This window comes from Nerophis lumbriciformis, linkage group LG09, assembly GCF_033978685.3.
Source record: "Nerophis lumbriciformis linkage group LG09, RoL_Nlum_v2.1, whole genome shotgun sequence".
Taxonomy (NCBI): domain Eukaryota; kingdom Metazoa; phylum Chordata; class Actinopteri; order Syngnathiformes; family Syngnathidae; genus Nerophis; species Nerophis lumbriciformis.
This window is the reverse complement of record NC_084556.2, coordinates 12,632,501-12,653,706: the sequence shown is the minus strand read 5'-3', so window position 1 is coordinate 12,653,706 and position 21,206 is coordinate 12,632,501. Positions and strand designations below refer to the sequence as shown.

General features: G+C 39.7%; 1 protein-coding gene across 4 annotated transcripts in view; it reads right to left on the bottom strand.

Moving 5' to 3' along the window:
• The window catches only part of LOC133607689 (glucocorticoid receptor-like), a 128,956-nt gene that overhangs the window by 34,026 nt on the left and 73,724 nt on the right, over window positions 1–21,206 (bottom strand). For 2 of the 4 annotated variants that reach the window (XM_061962557.1, XM_061962558.1), the window contains exon 4: window positions 18,601–18,627. The exons of the other annotated variants lie outside the window; for them this stretch is intronic. In XM_061962557.1, the coding sequence (XP_061818541.1) occupies window positions 18,601–18,627 (27 nt within the window). The remainder of the gene's footprint in view (window positions 1–18,600; window positions 18,628–21,206) is intronic. 4 annotated transcript variants of the gene reach the window in all.

The following is a 21,206-nucleotide window of genomic DNA, read 5'->3' as shown; positions in this document are numbered from 1 at the left end:
GAGGTAGCATGTCTGCAATGTGGATGTACAGTCTTCAGTAACATCAGAAAAAGACGCTAGAATTGCTGACAGTCATTTTTAGTCAGTAAAAGTCTCTAGACACTTGAACAATTCTCAACAAAGTACAATGAACAGCAACAGTTGAAACTTAGAGCAACAATATGCAATTTAAAAAATATAAATGTTAATACTAAGAATAACAGATTTGTTTTAGCTTTTTTAAAGACGATATATGCATCACAACAGATTATTCAAATTATATGATGTCATCATGACCACGCTCCCTTGACACACCCCAGCGCTACAAAGGTACAGTATATTGGCAATCTGGGGGAAAACCCTGAAATAGCTACAAATGTATTTTAAGAAGCCAGAAAATCCTAACTCTATGCATAAAATTGGCAAAACGTTTGTTTCTTCCTGAGACCCAAAAATTACATTGAATTGTCGCTAAAAACTGACATTACATTAAAGATGTTTGGAAAAGGGCTGATTGAAAGTAGGAATGGGATACATTGACATAAAATTGTTTTGATTGTTTAGAAAAAATTACGATAAATTATATATATATATATATATATATATATATATATATATATATATATATATATATATATATATTTATTTATTTTTTACTATTTTGAAACAGATTTGAGATTTCTGAGAATGTGCTGAACTCCTGTTTCTATCCATGTATTATAAAAACAATGTCCATAACAGACATCATGTTGGTCACCTTGTAGGTAGCGAACTATTTGAGGCTATGTCTTTAAGCCGGATAACCCCTTAAAGGAATAATTATTTAGCCTAAGCCCCGTTTCAGCCACACTAACCCAGCGTTTAAGGTTCCCTTCCTCGGACACATTTTTACACTGGTAAGTGCGCCGTGTATTTCTTGAATCTCCAGCTCTTAGCTTTGTATGGATCGTTTACAAACTGAGTTCGTAGAGGAAGTGGCGCCAAAAAACCGTGCCCCACACCGAAAGTGACGTCAGAAAGACTGCGCCACAGCCAGCTTCATAATAAAGAGGTTTCATAACTCAGAGCTAACCCCTGGAAATATGGAGGCGAGTCATCCAGACATGCCCGTGTTTCTCCTTCCGTCTGTACAGACGCTTGTGGAAATCATACATGAATACCTTAAGAGAAAGCTATTGCAGCTATTTTGGATACAACACTTCTCAGACGAATGGACAATGAAGGTGAAGGCAAAAGAGTAAGGAGTGTCCTGTCCAGATATCTAGATCCCGAGATTGATTGTTGTAAAATGGTCTTTGTCACATTGTGTACTTTCGTGTCCAATAAAGATTTGATTAATTTATGATGGCACACTACAATAGGGCCCCACAGCACACTGGTTTCCAGTTAATTGAAATACCACAACACTAGATATTGTTTAGATAAGTTACATTTAAAAACTTGCACACAAAGCAACACTGGAGGTGACTATGACGCGCACATTTTCCGTGCATGCATATTAGGTCATGTTACGCCGGCTGACGGAGGGGTGGGGGGTCTTAAATGACCACTGTGTGTGTGTGGACAAGGATACGTGTACATAAACGGGGCCTGAGACTGATTCAACAGTGCCTCTGCAGTTTGCAGCAAGTAGTGCACTTTATTTGATTGCAATTGCTTAAACAACAATCAATCTCACACACAATTCCTAAAAATTATTTGCCCAACCCACATTTTGCTTTGCTTCATTTTTCAGCTGTACTGTCTATTTTTAAATGTCATAAAAGGCACTTTGTCTCTTTTTCTTTTTTTTCAAATCCTCTTGAATGAAAGTGGGAGCAAAGGTTGTGGTTAATATGATATTATCTAACCTACTTGTCTGAAATAATGCACACATAAGTAGATGTGCCTGCGGCCTCCTTTACAGCTCTTAAATTACCTTAGATGGATGTGTCATACATGTTTATATACAGTATGAGGATTAGCATGTAAAATATACTTAGGGACAGCGAGCAGGGTTGACGCTATAATAGAAGTGCACATACTGTGCTTTATTGTCAATTCCAATGTAACTGCACATGCCCTCCTCGTGTAAGCGTCACATGAGTCTCATCTGCGTTGATGTCAGACAGAAACACATGATTAATAAAGTCCTCCCGAGCATGCTACACTGAGCTCTGTGGACAGTTTAAACGTAGGCAGTCATTAAATGGCGTCTTGGTAAATTTACCGGATGAGTCACAAGCTCGACAAATGGCTTTCATATCTTTTGGTGTGATTGCAGAACAATGTGACAAGCAAATGTGCTCACTTCATTTTAGACTTTTTAATAATCTCCATTAATTTATCTATTAGGTTGGGAGCAATGGCCCTTTTTTGTTCCTAACTGTTATTTTCTATTTTTATATATCTCTCGGTTATTCAAGACTCAAACGGCAAACTAGAAAAGATTAGGGCTGATTCCAATACCAATCACATGTATTAACTGTAAATGTTTCAATGCATTTATGGTGAACACCATTGACAGTTTAATATTATCAACATGATATTTAAACTAGAAGGGCAAAAGAGTGCAATATTTTACAAAAGACTAAAATAAAAGTGGCACCATTCCAGTCTAGGGGAGTAGAGTCAAAGAACACACACGTTTGCAGTATTTCCCATTTAGATAACTAGCTTGCTATTTTTTGTATTTTATCTTGTTTCGGAGTTCTTAAAAAACATTTTTGCTATGATATGTGTTTCGTAAATCGCCAACTTGGCGAGTTTTAAATAAAATAAATCAAATGTCAGCAAAACCTAAAAGAGTTTAGCTTTTACCAAAAGCAGCAATTATAACTGAAGCTCTCAGCACACACAAAACATTGAGATCTATAGTTAAAAACATGCGTACCAAGTTGGACACCTCTATGCTTTTCCAAGTTTTCATCTGTTTTGTCGTATAGAATGATGTTTGGAGCAACAGATAGTTGGACATGTCTGGGAACGCGGCCAACGGATAATCCTTGAGATCACTCGAACAAATCTTTTTTTTTGATTACGTGTAGGGATAGATTCTAAGGGTGTGCATCTCTATCTTAAATGGCGATCCGATATGAATCTCGATACATGGGTTACGATATGGGTTACGATATGATTCACTAACAATCTCAGGGCATTCAATCGATTGCAAGTGGACTGTTTGGTTTGTCTTAGAAGACGTTTCGCCTCTCATCCGAGTAGGCTTCATCAGACTTCATAGACTTAGATTGGTCAAATCTAGTCTTAGACCTAGATTGGTCAGATCTAGTCGAGTGACTGGTGCCAAAACCCCAACTTTTTATACTCTAAAACCAGGAGGGTGTGCCTGGGCAAGGATAGTCTAAGACAGGGGTCGGCAACCTTTACCACTCAAAGAGCCACTTTGACCAGTTTCACAAATTAAAGAATACAATGGGAGCCACAAAAATCTTTTGAAATAAAAAATGAAATAACACTGCATACAAAGTTGTTTTTTTGCTTTGTGCTATGTATAAACCAAGGGTCTCAGACACGCAGCCCACACCTTATATGAAAATTGAATGTTAGTGCGGCCCGCGAGTTTTACATGAATGGCGCTTAACAGCGTCATACTTGTCAAGCCTCACGATTTTTCCGGCAGACTATGAATTTCAGGGCAACTGTTCTCTCGAACGTGCCGTGATGGTACAGCATTTAATGCCCACTACAACCAGCGTGCCGGCCCAGCCACACGTTGTATGGGGCTTCTGCTTGGTCACGTAAGTGACAGCAAGGCATACTTGGTCAACAACCACACAGGTTACACTGACGGTGGCGGTATAAAAAACTTTAACACTCTTATTAATAATGCGCCACACTGTGAACCCACACCAAACAAGAATGACAAACACATTTCGGGAGAACATCTGCACCGTAACACAACATAAACACAACAGAACAAATACCCAGAATCCCATGCAGCCCTAACTCTTCCGAGCTACATTATACACCCCCGCTACCAAACCACGCCCACCTCAGACGCACGGAGGGGGGGCGGTTGGTTGATGTGTGGGGGAGCAGGGTTGGGGTGGGGGCGGGGTTTGGTGGTAGCAGGGGTGTATAATGTAGCCTGGAAGAGTCAGGGCTGCATGGGATTCTGGGTATTTGTTCTGTTGTGTTTATGTTGTGTTAAGGTGTAGATGTTCTCCCGAAATGTGTTTGTCATTCTTGTTTGGTTTTGGTTCAAAGTGTGGCGCATTATTAGTAAGAGTCTTAAAGTTGTTTTATATGGCCACCGTCAGTGTAACCTGTGTGGCTGTTGACCAAGTATGCCTTGCTGTCACTTGTGTGTGCAAGTAGAAGATGCATACAACAAAAGGCTGGGCTCGCATGCTGTTTGTACAGATTGTAGAGAGCGCTAAATGCTGTACCATCATGGCACGCCCTTATTATTATTATGGTCAGGGTGAAAATCGGAGAATATCAATCCCGGGAGTTTTCTGCAAGAGGCACCGAAATCCCAGGAAAATCGGGAGGGTCGGAAAGTATGCAGCTGAGCCGCATCAGAGTGATCAAAGAGCCGCATGCAGCTCCGGAGCCGCGGGTTGCCGACCCCTGGTCTAAGAGAACTGATGAAACTTATTTTGATGAGACACAAAACGTCTTCTAAGAGAAACCGAACAGTTCAGATGTGGTCAATTGAATGCCCTGAGATTAGAATGACCTGGATGAATGAGAACATCCATAGACATTCAACTTTTTAAAACATTACAATTTGATGTTATTCGATGCGATACAATTCGATGCATATGGAAGCTTTGCATGGTGAATAGAAAATTAAATGTATCATGTCAGAACAATGTCATATGTTTATTTTTAAAATAGAAACGTACAAAACAGGCGGTTCCTGTATTATTTATTAGCAACTTGTAGAACCATCAACTTCAAGGCATTGCAATCCATAAACTTAAAGAAAAGATGTGTGAGTAAAAAAAAACGCAAATTATGATTAGAACTGTAAATTATTTGTCTTCTGTCGATTCTTAGTTTAGTTGTATTTTTATTTGTTCTACGTCGATAAATGTTAGGGTATCAACTTGATCAAAAGACTGTTGTGATGTTCACAAACGAACCGAATCTATTGACTGACTCATTGACATGAATGATAGGTTTGTCTTTATTTGAAGCGTGACAAAACATTTACATCTCAACCTAGGCAGAAAACAGCGGCAGCTTTGCACAGAGTGGGTGTGGATCTCCTCTCTGCTCTGACGACAATGGAATGGACTTTATTGTAATTGCGCTTAAAAGTACAACAAAATGTGTTTTCAGTACAAGATGTCTAAGAGCAGACATTCAGTAGACAGGTGACCGACCCCCTGTGAGGAAAGGCTCTGAGTAGCACCACTTGTGCGTTAAGGACATTACAATGTTACCCGCTTTCATCACTCCAAATATCCCAAAAAGTTGCTAGATTTGTCACTAGTCACCTTTGAGAAAGAAAGTCACGAAGATGAGCTGGAAAGATTCTAGATTCAGCGAGAAAGTCGCCAAGTTGACACCACTGTGCAGACGTGTGTGTGAAAAATAAAGACGGTTGCCTCTGATTGGTTTACACTGTGTGGTGCCTTCTTTGGTTGGCTAGATTTAGGCAAAATAATTTATGGATTGGTCTGTATTTGGTTCTTTCGGTAAGTCAATCATAATTACTGTCTGCCATGTTGCTCTGTCGTTGTCAGTTGTAAACGACAACGGTACTCTTCTATTCAGCATCACAGAAGTCTCGCAAGATCCAGGGGCTAGCCAAACAATGTACTCATACCTCTAAAGTTAAAATCGATTATCAGTTTGTACTGTGTAATTTCTACAGCCCTAATAGATCCCGTTGTATAGTTAAGTCGTGTCCTGGGCATGACGTTAAAGTGCATCCGGCAGTGGAGGCTCCTCTATGGGGTCTTGGGGCACTACCTTTGCCAGGTGGCCCTTGGCAAAGGCCTGGTACCTGACTGCCCCCCAGCCTGGGATATGGTGAAGACCTCAACGGCGAAGCAGGCGGAAGAAGGTAGATGTAAGAACTACCACAACGGCTGCGATGCCGGAAGAAGGCACCCCCACATCCATGTGGGCCCAGTAATGGGGAAATAACAACCCAAGACCTCAATGGTGGAACAGGCGGAGGATGATTGCTAACCCTATGGAGCGTCACAACGGCTGGGATGGCGGATGAAGGCTGCAGCAGAAAAGGGTCCCCAGTCGTCTTGGACTCCATGCCACTGGACCCTGACCCGGATCTGTCAAGGATCGTGTGGTGACTGTCTGTGCACCAGTCTCCCCACCTTTAACAAAGTCACGCACAGGCATCCTCCATAAAAGGATACCCCCCTACCAGGAGGATCGTCATACTCTCTTCGAGTGACCGCCGATGATGAGTTAAGATTTTTTTTGTTCATATCCACTTTTAGTGCTAAGATCTAGGCACCTTTGCTTACTCACATAGGTCGCACTCTGTTAGCTGCACTATCCATATTGGATTGGTGGCCCACCACTTTCTTTTACTACCGTTCAAAAGTCTGAATATAGAGGTAATTATTATTAGCCTAGAGGAGCAGCTACACATAATTATGTGTATGGAGACACATAATTATCTGCTAGCGGCTTGTCAGCGGGGGGACTAAAAATCAACAAAGCATTAGCCAGAAAGAATCGAAGTTTGAGATCAGCATGAAAAGGCAAATAATCAGCAACGGCAATCACATGCATTTTCACGAGAATCCAGTTAAGAGGCGTCTGCTGCACTCCATTGTGCCTAGATTGCTTTACGAAAACAATATTAAAAAAATAATTCCACACAAGAATTTAGCAGGAAGTCTTCTGGAAAGTTAGGCCCATTCAGCTCTACCCCCCTATTGATGCTGATCCACCGGGAAAAAGCAGGTACTACTTGTGACATATGTACCAAACAGGTGACCAAAACAAACTGACATTTAGGGATGAAAGGCTTCAGTAGACATGATAAAAATACACAAGCACATTAACTTTGGTTTGAATAATTGATGCTGTAGTTTTATACTCCGCTGTCTCCACTTTGCTACAAGAGCCCTAAGTCTCCTCTCTGGTTGCTTACTGGCCGTGCATTAGTTTTGGCTGGATTGCTCGAAGAAAAAAAAACACAGGGCGTATATTTAGATGCTGCACTACTACACTACAGTAGTTTCCACTTGGCTGCATCTGCTCTTTGTCTCTTCTTGGATGCAAACTACCGCTGGTTGAGCATTGAAAATCTAAAGATACAATATATGTCTGAAAATGGCTAAAATAAACAAATCCCATTCTAACTTTAGCTTAGCCTGTTGATGCAGTTGTATTCCAGTCTCCCCTTTGCTGCACTTACTGTCCAGCATTTGTGGACACTAGCGCTGCAGCTATCCATTATTTTAGTAATTAAGTAATCTGTACATTATTTTGTTCGATTAATCGAGTCATCGGATAAAACACACTTTATAGCCTTGATGCGTATTTTAGGGAAAGTAGTTGAAATAAACACGTTTTCTGCTTGCCATAACTTTCATTCTGTTTTTCTAATAAATGCACATCATCAACATTGGAAATGCACTTGTGCAATAATAGAACACCAAAAATGTAAATCCTGCACTGTTCGTTGTCACACAGATCACCGCACCCACTCACCACCGCTGTCATGTGTGCTCTATTGCAGTGTTCATTCTGACAGCAACATTTAATTTAGTTTTAGTCATATTCTTTTAACAAAAATGTATTTTAGTTTTAGTCTAATTTTAATCATCTAAATTGATGTAGTTTTAGTCAATGAAATGACATCAAATTACATTAAAACACAAACCATATCAAACCCAGATTCTGACTTACAAGGGTCTTAACTTCAAAACAGCATTGAAAAAGCATTCCCAGGCGGCTTCAACTTTTACCTAGCACTCCCCACCCCCAACTCTCCAACCCTCTCCAAACCCATGCCACAAGGCATTCACACAGATCTTGTTCTACACCAAAAAGTGTTCAATTTATTATTATTATTCCTCTATTTCTATGGAGGTTAATTTGTGTCTTTATTACGAATGTATTAATTTTTTTTACATTGAATTTATGTAACTGAATTTTTTGCTTTTGAATTTTGTGAACTGAATTTTTTTTACATCAAATTATGCTGATAATTTTATTGAAAAAAAATCAGGGGTGGCATTCACACGCCATTCCTACTTGAATCGCACAGATTCTAGTTGTATATAGTTTTTCTCTCTGAGCTTTTATCGCTTGCTGTAAATATCCTTCAAAATAGTGACCTACATTTCCATGTAATGAGGTCTATTAGTGACTCTGATGAATACTTTGTATCTTGACTGTATTATGCTGATAGTATATATTTGTACCATGAATGGGTTATTGTGGACCTCCACTTAAACAAGTTGCCATTTAGTGGTCAATTGTACAGAATATGTACTGTACTGTGTAAACGGTACCAATTCCTATAATGTATTATCTTCCCTTACAATCTGCTAATAAAAGCTTTGTTTAACACAAAAGTAGCATGACGGTCAGGATTTATGTATGATGCAAACTAGGGTCAATGCCAATAAATGTCTTTCAGGCATTTTTTCATTTTCTCTGGCACAGCAGGTATGCTAAACCAAGTCACAAGGCCAGCCTTCATTACAATTTGTTTATGAACGCAGGAGAACCGGAAGCAGCAAATACACATAGCTTTAAAGGCCTACTGAAATGACATTTTTTTATTCAAACGGGGATAGCAGATCTATTCTATGTGTCATACTTGATCATTTCGCGATAATGCCATATTTTTGCTGAAAGGATTTAGTAGAGAACAACGACGATAGAGTTCGCAACTTTTGGTCGCTGATAAAAAAAAGCCTTACCTGTACCGGAAGTAGCTTGACGTCACAAGTTGAAAGTCTCCTCACATTTCCCCATTGTTTACACAAGCAGCGAGAGCGATTCGGACCGAGAAAGCGACGATTAACCCATTAATTTGAGCCAGGATGAAAGATTCGTGGATGAGGAACGTGAGAGTGAAGGATTAGAGTGCAGTGCAGGACGTATCTTTTTTCGCTGTGACCGTAACTTAGGTACAAGAGCTCATTGGATTCCACACTCTCTCCTTTTTCTATTGTGGATCACGGATTTGTATTTTAAACCACCTCGGATACTATATCCTCTTGAAAATGAGAGTCGAGAACGCGAAATGAACATTCACAGTGACTTTTATCTCCACGACAATACATCAGTGAAGCACTTTAGCTTCGGAGCGTGCTTAAATGCAGATGGAAACAAAAGAAAATAAGCCTCTGACTGGAAGGATAGACAAAATATCAACAATACTACCAAACTCTGGACCTGTAACCACACGGTTAATGATGTACCGCCTGACAAAGCCTAGCAATGCTGTTGCTAACGACGCCATTGAAGCTAACTTAGCTACGGGACTCGACAGAGCTATGATAAAATCATTGCTCTCCACCTAGCCAGCTCTCATCTGCTCATCAACACCGAAGCTCATCTGCGTTCCAGCAATCGACGGCGCGACGAAGGACTTCACCCGATCATCGGTGTGGTCGGCGGCTAGCGTTTGCTAGCCAACTCAAAGTCCTCCTGGTTGTGTTGCTGCAGCCAGACGCTAATACACCGATCCCACCTACAGGTTTGTTCTTTGCCGTCTCCATTGTTAATTGAACAAATTGCAAAAGATTCACCAACACAGATGTCCAGAATACTGTGGAATTTTGCGATGTAAACATAGCTTTTTGTATTGGATACAATGGTGACCGAATACTTCCGTTTCAACCATCGACGTCACGCGCAAACGTCATCATACCTAGACGTTTTCAACCGGAAGTTTCCCGGGAAATTTAAAATTGCACTTTATAAGTTAACGCGGCCGTATTGGCATGTGTTGCAATGTTAAGATTTCCTCATTGATATATAAACTATCAGACTGCGTGGTCGGTAGTAGTGGGTTTCAGTAGGCCTTTAACTTACAGTTGTGTAGATGTCACGATGACTCGCCTGCTGATGACAACATATAGCGTCAAAACTAAAATATGTCCTCTTCACTTTCTCTCAGGTGAACACATATTATGTGGAACATGTTAAAGCCACACATTATTGTTTTCGCTGTGAGGAATTCAACTTCCTCATCTCACAAGGAAACACAGCTGATTGGCTCTCCTTCGTAACAACTGCCGCATATTTGCGCTGTTAAAGAACAGTGATTGGATATTGTATATTCTCAACTTGTCCTAAGCATTTACAAGAGGAAATTAAATACGATTAAATGTTATTTCTGTTAACACTTTCATCTTGAATGTCGACGAAAATGTCAGTTAATTTTGTTATTTTTATGTTATCGTCTTGTTTTCATCAGGGACAGTAGGTTGTTGACGATAACGAAGACAAAAATTATTAGTCAAAAACTGTGCTGTTGCGGCGACCGCACGGAAGCTATGCTTGCATATATAATGTTCCGGGCACTTTATGCGGTGCGGAATTTATACATTTTTAGTAGTTACGCCCAAAAAAAGTCTGTGGGCTATAGAGCGTTTTCTATTCGGGCTCCAGTATGGAATGCCCTCCCGGTAACAATTAGAGATGCTACCTCAGTAGAAGCATTTAAGTCCCATCTTAAAACTCATTTGTATACTCTAGCCTTTAAATAGCCCCCCTGTTAGACCAGTTGATCTGCCGTTTCTTTTCTTTTCTCCTCTGCTCCCCTTTTCCTTGAGAGGGGGGGGCACAGGTCCGGTGGCCATGGATGAAGTGCTGGCTGTCCAGAGTCGGGACCCGGGATGGACCGCTCGCCTGTGCATCGGCTGGGAACATCTCTGCGCTGCTGACCCGTCTCCGCTCGGGATGGTGTCCTGCTGGCCCCACTATGGACTGGACTCTTACTATTATGTTGGATCCACTATGGACTGGACTCTCACAATATTATGTCAGACCCACTCGACATCCATTGCTTTCGGTCTCCCCTAGAGGGGAGGGGGTTACCCACATATGCGGTCCTCTCCAAGGTTTCTCATAGTCATTCACATCGACGTCCCACTGGGGTGAGTTTTTCCTTGCCCGTATGTGGGCTTTGTACCGAGGATGTCGTTGTGGCTTGTGCAGCCCTTTGAGACACTTGTGATTTAGGGCTATATAAATAAACATTGATTGATTGATTGATAATCAAAGCTTTTTTCTAATCAAATTATTCGATTGTTTCAGCCCTCGCAGACACATCTGTTTGTAGGCGTCAGATTAACAAATTAACACGCACGTGTGCGCTAACACAGCTAACTACGCTCTTTGTTGTCGTTGTTGTTTGTTATGTACAGTGCAAGCAAGTATTCACAGCGCTTCACTTTTTCCACATTTGTTTATGTTAGAGCCTTATTCAAAAATGGAATACATCACATGTTGTCCTTTAAATTCTAGACCAGTGGTTCTTAACCTTGTTGGAGGTACCGAACCCCACCGGTTTCATATGTGCATTCACCGAACCCTTCTTTGGTGAAAAATAAAATGTTTTTTGTTTTTTTTCAAATTCAAGACAAAGTTACCGTATTTTTCGGACTATAAGTCGCAGTTTTTTTCATAGTTTGGCCGGGCTCCAGTACGACTTATATATGTTTTTTTCCTTCTTTATCATACATTTTCGGCAGGTGCGACTTAAAAGAACTTGAAATCTCCATCTCCATAGAGCAGGTCAGCAGCAGGAAGCATGAAGTGCTCTAAAACTTGCTGGTAGACGGCTGCGTTGACCCTGGATATCAGGAAACAGAGTGGACCGACACCAGCTGGACTGCTGCTGAGTGGTCCAAAGTCATGTTTTCTGACGAAACCAAATTTTGCATTTCCTTTGGAAATCGAGGTCCCAGAGTCTGGAGGAAGACAGGAGAGGCACAGGATCCACGTTGCCTGAAGTCTAGTGTAAAGTTTCCACCATCAGTGATGGTTTGGGGTGCCATGTCATCTGCTGGTGTCGGTCCACTCTGCTTCCTGAGATCCAGGGTTAACGCAGCCGTCTACCAGCAAGTTTTAGAGCACTTCATGCTTCCTGCTGCTGACCTGCTCTATGGAGATGGAGATTTCAAGTTCCAACAGGACTTGGCGCCTGCACACAGCGCAAAATCTACCCGTGCCTGGTTTACGGACCATGGTATTTCTGTTCTAAATTGGCCCGCCAACTACCCTGACCTTAGCCCCATAGAAAATCTGTGGGGTATTGTGAAAAGGAAGATGCAGAATGCCAGACCCAAAAACGCAGAAGAGTTGAAGGCCACTATCAGAGCAACCTGGGCTCTCATAACACCTGAGCAGTGCCAGAAACTCATCGACTCCATGCCACGCCGCATTAACGCAGTAATTGAGGCAAAAGGAGCTCCAACCAAGTATTGAGTATTGTACATGCTCATATTTTTCATTTTCATACTTTTCAGTTGGCCAACATTTCTAAAAATCCCTTTTTTGTATTAGCCTTAAGTAATATTCTAATTTTGTGACACACGGAATTTTGGATTTTCATTTGTTGCCACTTCAAATCATCAAAATTAAATGAAATAAACATTTGAATGCATCAGTCTGTGTGCAATGAATCAATATAATGTACAAGTTACACCTTTTGAATGCAATTACTGAAATAAATCAAGTTTTTCAAAATATTCTAATTTACTGGCTTTTACCTGTATACTATCATCATAATACAGTCATCACACAAGATAATCACATTGAATTATTTACATTATTTACAATCCGGGGAGGGGGAGGTTAGGTTTGGTTGTTATCATCAGTCATCAACAATTGAGAACAGAGAAATGGATATTGGAACAGTGTAGGTCTGACTTGGTAGGATATGGACAGCAAGTAGTGGGCAGAGAGAGAGAGAGAGAGAGAGAGAGAGAGAGAGAGAGAGAGAGAGAGAGAGAGAGAGAGAGAGAGAGAGAGAGAGAGAGAGAGAGAGAGATCAGAAGGCATAAGAAAAAGTATCTGCAATTGATTGTTTACATTTGATTATTAACAATCCGGGGAGGGTGTTAGTTTAGGGTTGTAGCTGCCTGGAGGTGAACTTTTATTGCGGTTTTGAAGGAGGATAGAGATGCATTTTCTTTTATACCTGTTGGACACTAGGGGAACATATTGTAAGTAACAAAGACTTAATTTAGAGTTTTTTGGACACTCGGGGAACATATTGTAAGTAACAAAGACTTAATTTAGAGTTATTTGGTTAGGGTTAGGGTTAGAGGGTTAGGGCCAGGGTTAGAGGGTTAGGGTTATAATAGGCCATGCCGAATAAGGCATTAATAAGTACTTAATAATGACTAGTTAAGAGCCATTATGTTACTAATTTGCATGTTAATAAGCAACTAATTAATGGTGAATATGTTGCCCATACTAAAGTGTTACCATGTTTTTTTTTACTGGTGCACAAAATGAACCGTGCATGAACATCACATTGTTCAAAGAACAAAACCAACACAATGCATAAACTTACAACAAATGACACACCTGCAAGTCAGTCTGATTTCTGCCGTATCCGTAATACGCCGATAGGGAGAAGTTTGTATTTACACGATGAGTCGGGTGTGTTTTGACCTTCGCCGAACCCCTGAGGCCGACTCACCGAACCCCTAGGGTTCGATCGAACCCAGGTTAAGAACCACTGTACTAGACACAATACCGCATGACAATATGGAAAGTTTTTTTTTTTTTTTTTTTAATGTATTAAAAAGGTAAAAATGAAAAATCACACGTACATAAGTATTCACAGCCTTTGCTGAATTCTTTGTTGATGCACTTTTGGAAGTGATTAGAGCCGCAAATCTTTTTGAATACAATGTCACAAGCTTGGCACACCTATCTTTGGGCAGTTTTGCCCATTCCTCTTTGCAACACCTCTCAATCCCCATCAGGTTGGATGGGAAGCGTTGGTTTTCATCCAGGATGTCTCTGTACATTGCTGCATTCGTCTTAGTCTAGTCAGGGAGGTGACCAAGAACCTGATGGTCACTCCGTCAGAGCTCCAGCATTCCTCTGTGGAGAGAGAAGAACCTTCCAGCAAGACATCCATTTCTGAAGAACTCCACCAATCAGGCATGTATGGTAAAGTGGCCAAACAGAAGCCATTATTTAGTAAAAAAGTTGGCCGAAATGCACCTGAAAGACTCTCAGACCATGACAAACAATATTCTCTGGTCTGATGAGACAATGATTAAACTCTTTGGCGTGAATGGCAGGCGTCATGTTTGGATAAAATCCAGGCACCGCTCATCCCCAAGCCAATACCATCACTACAGGGAAGCATGGTGGTGGCAGCATCATGCTGTGGGGATGGTTTTCAGCGGCAGGAACTGGGAGACTATTCAGGATAGAGGGAACGATGAATGCAGCAATGTACAGAGACATCCTGGATAAAAACCAACACTTCTCATCCAACCTGATGGAGGTTGATAGGATCTGCAAAGAGGAATGGTTGAAACTGCCCAAAGTTAGGTGTGCCCACTGCCAAGCTTGTGGCATCGTATTCAAAAAGACTTGAGGCTGTAATTGCTACCAAAGGTGCATCAACAAAGTACTGAGAAAATGCTGGGAATACCTATGTACATGTGATTTTTTATTTTTAAAAACATTTTCACAGTGCCATGGGGTATTGTGTGTACAATTTTTAGAACACAAATCTATTCATCCCATTTGGGAATAAGGCTGTAACCAGTGTTGGGACTAACGCGTTACAAAGTAACGCGTTACTGTAACGCTGTTACTATCGGCGGTAACTAGTAATCTAACGCGTTATTTTTTATATTCAGTAACTCCGTTACCGTGACTACATGATGCGTTACTGCGTTATTTTGCGTTATTTTTTATGTAGTATCGGCTAGAAACTGAGAAGATCTGAGTGTTGCAGCGCTGCTGAAGAGGCGACAAAAAAGAGGCGCGCCGCGCGCTGTCTGTGTGTACATGTGTGTGTGTGAGTGTGTGTGGGAGGGGGCGTGTCTGTGTCTACTATCAAGACGTCATGGCGAACCCCGAAGCCAAGTTTCTTAAAATGGAGATATTTTCAGTACGTTTCTTTTATCGACCACAAAGAAAAGAACATTTTAGCTGAATGTAAGTTTCAAATATGCTGAAACAGCGACAAAAACAACATGCTTCGACGAAGCTAGTAAAGAGAGACACACTCACCTCCACCTCCAACAGCGGCTGGATTTTAATGAGGCACTGCACACTGAAGGTACACACACTCTGTCAATTCTCTTATATACTCTTTCATTTTAAACTTTTAGAGTGTTTGATTATCACATCACTCTAAATGTTTAGACTATAAAGTTCACAAACCTAAAGAGGGATACTAGTGGGCCAGGCTAATATTTCCTTTTCTCTAAACTAAGTGGGGAAATGTGTAGAGTGTTCTGGGCTTCAGACATGATTTTATTTCAGAATTCCTTGAGAAAACGCCTGGTTAGGCTTTATGTATGTAGTGTGTGCCTTTCTTGTTTTACAGCTATGTTGTTATTATGCTGTTTGTTACTTATGTATGTTAAGTTGTAGCTATTTAAAATAGTTTTGTCAATTTGTTCTGGTCTGAAACAAATTGGCCCTTTAAAACATATCTTTGTCTTTGTGTGTTGTATGTAGAGCACATTGCTTAGCAGAGTTCAGTGATGCAAATGCATGTCAAGTTGATCAACAGATTGTATTATTCTCCAGTGCAATAACAGTACTAAAATGAAGGCTAAAAGGGCATTAAATGGGGCCTTAAAAAAAATATATATATATATATATATATAAGTAACTAAATAGTTACTTTTCACAGTAACGCATTACTTTTTGGTTTAAGTAACTGAGTTAGTAACTGAGTTACTTTTGAAATAAAGTAACTAGTAACTGTAACTAGTTACTGGTTTTCAGTAACTAACCCAACACTGGCTGTAACATAACTGAAAGTGAAGCATTGTGAATACTTTCCGGATGCACTGTAGATGTACAATTGAGTTAAATGTACCGGAATTTTAATGAATTCCAACATAATTTCACATAATTTCTAATATAAATTGTAAACTTATTTCAACCCAATTTAATTTAAAAAAGTATCTGTACCAACAGATGGAGTCACATTTCAGAATCAATAATTATGTTTTTTTAGCTTCATTTTGCAGATGAACAGGATTTATCCTGACAGGACTCCTGTAATACTGACAATACTGTCCATCCGGAAGACTAAAACAAATCTAATACATTTTAATTGTGTACACAATCCAACTAAATTATTATGAGAACAGGCCAAATATTATTACTTTACCCTCATTGTAGTACGAAACGACAAATCAAATCTTACATAACCTTTGTGATTTCACAGGAAGTCATCGCAAACGGCAATGGCGTAAAACAGCCATCCGTGGTGTCAGAAAGTGGCAGCTGAAGCCCAGTTTGTCATTCCACCGCTCTCTGCTCATCTACCTCCATTTAACGGGGCCCGCAACACCAGCAGCACATTAAATATGAAGTGCTGCTCTGCTCGATGCGGGCCAGAGCAACTTGCTGCACTAAATCTCTTAACCTCGAGTACAAGGAGACGGCTAAAGCGCCAGCAGCTGCTTACATAATCAACTTCTCTGCATATTTGCCACAGGAACATAAATAATAGAGAGAGTAGAGAGTGTATGGACTGTGCATACGCTGCTGTAACCAGCAAAGACTGATGTTTGTCCAATTAAGACTGGACAGTATACATCACAAATAATACACCACAAAAAATTAATTTTGCCTCCTGTAACATAACAACATCCTGATGTCGTTTTTGCTCAGCATCTAATTCTGCATCTGCATGCGCTTTAAAATGTTGCTACTAAGCTGTTGCGTGTTACACTTGTATACAATGAACTCATCAGCGCTATTAATAATGGCTCAGCAGTTTTCTTCCTACTGTAGCACAATTACGACATTTGTTATGTTGCTGCGGTATATACTTCTCCATTAAATTGCTTGATTTGCGGGAAAATAAAGCTACAATATATTTTTCATACTCTCTCATGCACCCCATACCATAATTAAAAGACTAACAAAAATGTACTTTTTTGTATTATATAGTGATTTTTCAAATCCAGGAAATACTGTAGCAGCATCTCTTCAATTATCACCTACTTTGGGATTTGAATATTTAGACCAGTGGTTCTGAAACTTGTTTCACCAAGTACCACCCCAGAAAACACTTGGCTCTTCAAGTACCACCATGATGACGAACATTCAAATACAGTAGCGTAGTACTCCTAAGTATTAATTAAAAACAATGCAGAGGGTTTTTCCAAATAGGAGATTTTATATTTTTGGCCACTGTAACATTACACATTGTTTGAACTGTAACACTGTATTTGAATATAAGAAAGTAAAACACTGTACTTTAATCAAGTGTTTCTTTGGCGTACCACTAGATGGAACTTATGTACCACTAGTGGTATGCATACCATAGTTTGAGAATCACTGATTTAGAGTATGTTTCTTGGTACTGGGGATCAATGTCGGTACTCAACCAATGTTCGGTACCTTTGTGTGTTTAAGTAAATGTTAACTGTTTAATATTAAAATGAAATTTTTGTATCCAAACATTTAAAACTGAGCTGATTTGTTTGCAAGTTTAATATAGTAGACTTTAGATGCAGTTGCAATTTCAAAACACTAGATGGCAGAGTATGGCCTACGGTGTGTTGCTTAATTAGGAAGTAGTCTTGGCATCATTTGAAAACAATTAAGGTTTGTAAATAATCATATACAAAAATCTTTCGCATCGGTATATATCTGCGACTCATAGTCTGGTGCGGCTAATACATCTAAACATATATATTTATTCTATAATTTAGTGGGTGTGGCTTGAATACTGGTGCGCTCTATAGCCCGGAAAATATGGTAGTTTGCATTGCGTCGCAGAGTTAGATTAACATTTAATTCTGAAAAAATAAAATTTTTGCCATCTGAAATGACTGTAAAAAAAAAGAGAAATATTGAGCTATTTATTGTAAATGTTTCTTTAGGTTTACTAAGGAAATTTCGGCAATTGCCTATTTGTAGATGTTATGAAGTCAAGAGGCATAATGGAACCTCTCCCTAAAAATGGGTACAAATTAGAGTTCTGCAAATCTCACAAAAACTTAATCTCGCTAATTTAACTTCTGCCGTAGTTGTTCCTTTATTTATGTATTTATTAGACTGTGGCTAACTTTATACATGTATGTATATCTTTATAATTGCATTACAGCTAAGAGTGTTAAAGTCTTACATAATACATTTTTTACATAGTTTTTACAATATCTGACAATTGTTTTAAAATTACGAAGTCGATCAGCGTCATGTAAGAGATTGTGATGACGATTCCACTTGTTTGGGAGGTTGAAATGATGCTGTGGCGTGGAAGAATCCGATAAGAATTACTATGTGGATCATCCCACTCAGAAGCAAAGAGTGTAAAAAATCCCTCACACGTCATTGAAAGCTTGAATCAACATTTGCATGCATTAGCAGGAGAAGAAGAAGAAGAAGAGGATGAGCGTGATCGCAAGCAGGGACACAAGGACAAATCATCATAGCCAGCATCATGTCGTGATTATCACCAGCATGGTTAGCATTATTAAAGGTGCATTTATTTACCATCTGTCTTTTGTCGTGCTCTCCATCCTTCAGCATCGACACAACGACCGCAAAATGGAGAGGGGAGGGAGTTGGGTGGTTTGGGAAGGAGAAAAACAAAAAAAAATGACAGATATAACACTCTGAGAAAAGTAAAAAAGATCCTTTAAATGTTGAGTCGCAGTTATGCACCCTGGTTACTCTAAGGTGTTTGGAAAGAAAGACATTTCTTTAGCAACGTTTTTTGTGCAGCCAAAACACGACAAAGAGAAATTGTGTAGTCATGCAAAAACATCATGGACCACAGCAGAAAGCCACAAGTATGCATGTAAGTATGTGCTGTTTGTGCAGTTAGGAGGTGGTGTGGGATCATGGGAGCTTAGGGCCCCTTCAGAGGTCATAACCTGCTGAGGTCACATGCTCCACCACCAACCACCGACCTGTGGGAAAAGCTCAACGCCAATCGCCCCTCAGATGGGACATAGAATCACACCAGAAAAAAAGCCTTGTTTCCACCAGGCGTCACAGTTCAGTTCAGATTGGGAAACCATGTGACTACTGCATAGATGCCAACATTTGGTGATCTCCCCCCAACGCCCTAAACATGTAACATGTTTAGCCTTGTCGTCCAGTGATAATGATACTTAAAATACTAAAAAATGCAGTTTATTTGAAGTAATGGAGGTGATTATTATTAACTTAGGGCAGCGGCTCCACACTGTGTATAGAGACACATATTTCGCTGCTACTCGCTGGGGAACTAAAAATAATTACAGTCAATCTCAGCATGAAGGGATCCGCGTTTTTGATCGGCATTAAATGGAACTGCACTTTTAGGGGAGGGATTTTGCCAATCATCCCTAATCCTTTTGACAGACAATAACACATACGTATAAAAAAAAAAATGCAGAAAAAAACCGCCAGCAATTCTATTTGCATCTGTTGACCTGAGGACTAACCAAGTATTAGTGATAATGTTATAGTAAGTGCTAATGCAGGCAAACTATTTTAGGGGCGTCGTGATCACAGAAAGGTAAGCTTGCTTGTGCAGCAGCTACAGTGTTGACATACTGCATCAGGTTCACCTCTAAATTAATTCTAGATTATAAATCATTCCTCTCAACTGAATAATAGAAGTCTGTAGCCAGAAACCAAGAAGCGTCACCTGTAACATCCAACTTACACCCAGAGTTGGAGCGAAAGACATGAAATGACGTTAGTCTGCGGAAACTTTTATTTTCGAACCCTTCATGTGGATTATGATTACTTGTTCATCTAAACGGGAAATAAGAACATGTTATCAGTCGGGATTGCAGTGATTGCAAACATTGTACAGTAAGTGATTGTTTTATTATGTTGATAGTTTGTATATCTTATTTAGCACTTAGCAATAGTGATGCATGATGCTTAGTGTTTCACTAGATCTGGATCTGTTTATCACCTAGCTTCTAAAACTTATTGTCAGGCTATGAAAATATAAGATCCTGGATCATCATTTGTCTTGAAGTAGTCTCGGTTGTCTCTCATAAAGTCTGAAATGACTAGGAATGTTGTTGTTGAAGAGAATAGTAAACGTTGTGATGGGTCTGTGAAATTAATACGCCGCTGTATGCTTAAAATGAGCAAAATACATGAATATTGTGAATGTGTCTGTTACTACATTGCATATATACTTACAATGTTTATATAAAATGATAATGGAGGTTTTTTTAATGTTATTAGAGCGTTTTATATGCGGAATCCGATTGACTTATTGTTAGCGGACTTCTGCTAACATGCATTTAAAAAAAAAGAATAACATATGTGTTCTAGTCTTACATAAGGATTGTGAATGATAGGCAAAATAAAAAAAAAGTGCAGTAACTCTTTAAAAGGCATTAATAATGGCGATCACATACTTTTTCACGAAAATTGGCCGATACTGATCGGTGGCTGATCGATTTTATAACATAACAAGAGTGTCGTACTACCAAATGTGTTTCCTTAATTTTGAGTCATTCAATCGATGCAAAATGCAATGCATATTTTTCTTTACATCATTTTAGAAACTAATTTATTAGACTTAAAACGATAATCGCAATAAGTCGTAATAATTACAAAGAATAATAATTATCATATACTCTATATTATTTGATTGTTATTATCACTATTGTTTTTATTATTCAGTAGGTAGGATGGAAAAATTATAGTTATGGGTGCAAGAGTAGCGATAGGCCAAACAATCAATTAATCAAACGTTACAAATGAATGTGTAAAATAATGTGTTAAATAAATATGTCCTGAAGGAATTGAAGCAAAATGACATGCAATTATTGGTGCAACCAGCAGAGGCGCCAATGATTTATTATAATAGTTTACACTTAAATTTAATGGTTTACGATAAAGAAAGAACAAGATAAAGCAATAGATTGATTGGCAACACTAAATTGGCCCTAGTGTGTGAATGTGAGTGTGAAAGTTGTCTGTCTATCTGTGTTGGCCCTGTGATGAGGTGGCGGCTTGTCCAGGGTGTACCCCACCTTCCGCCCGATTGTAGCTGAGATAGGCTCCAGCACCCCCCGCGACCCCGAAGGGATTAAGCGGTAGAAAATGGATGGATGGAATTTATAAGACAAGCTGTAGCTATA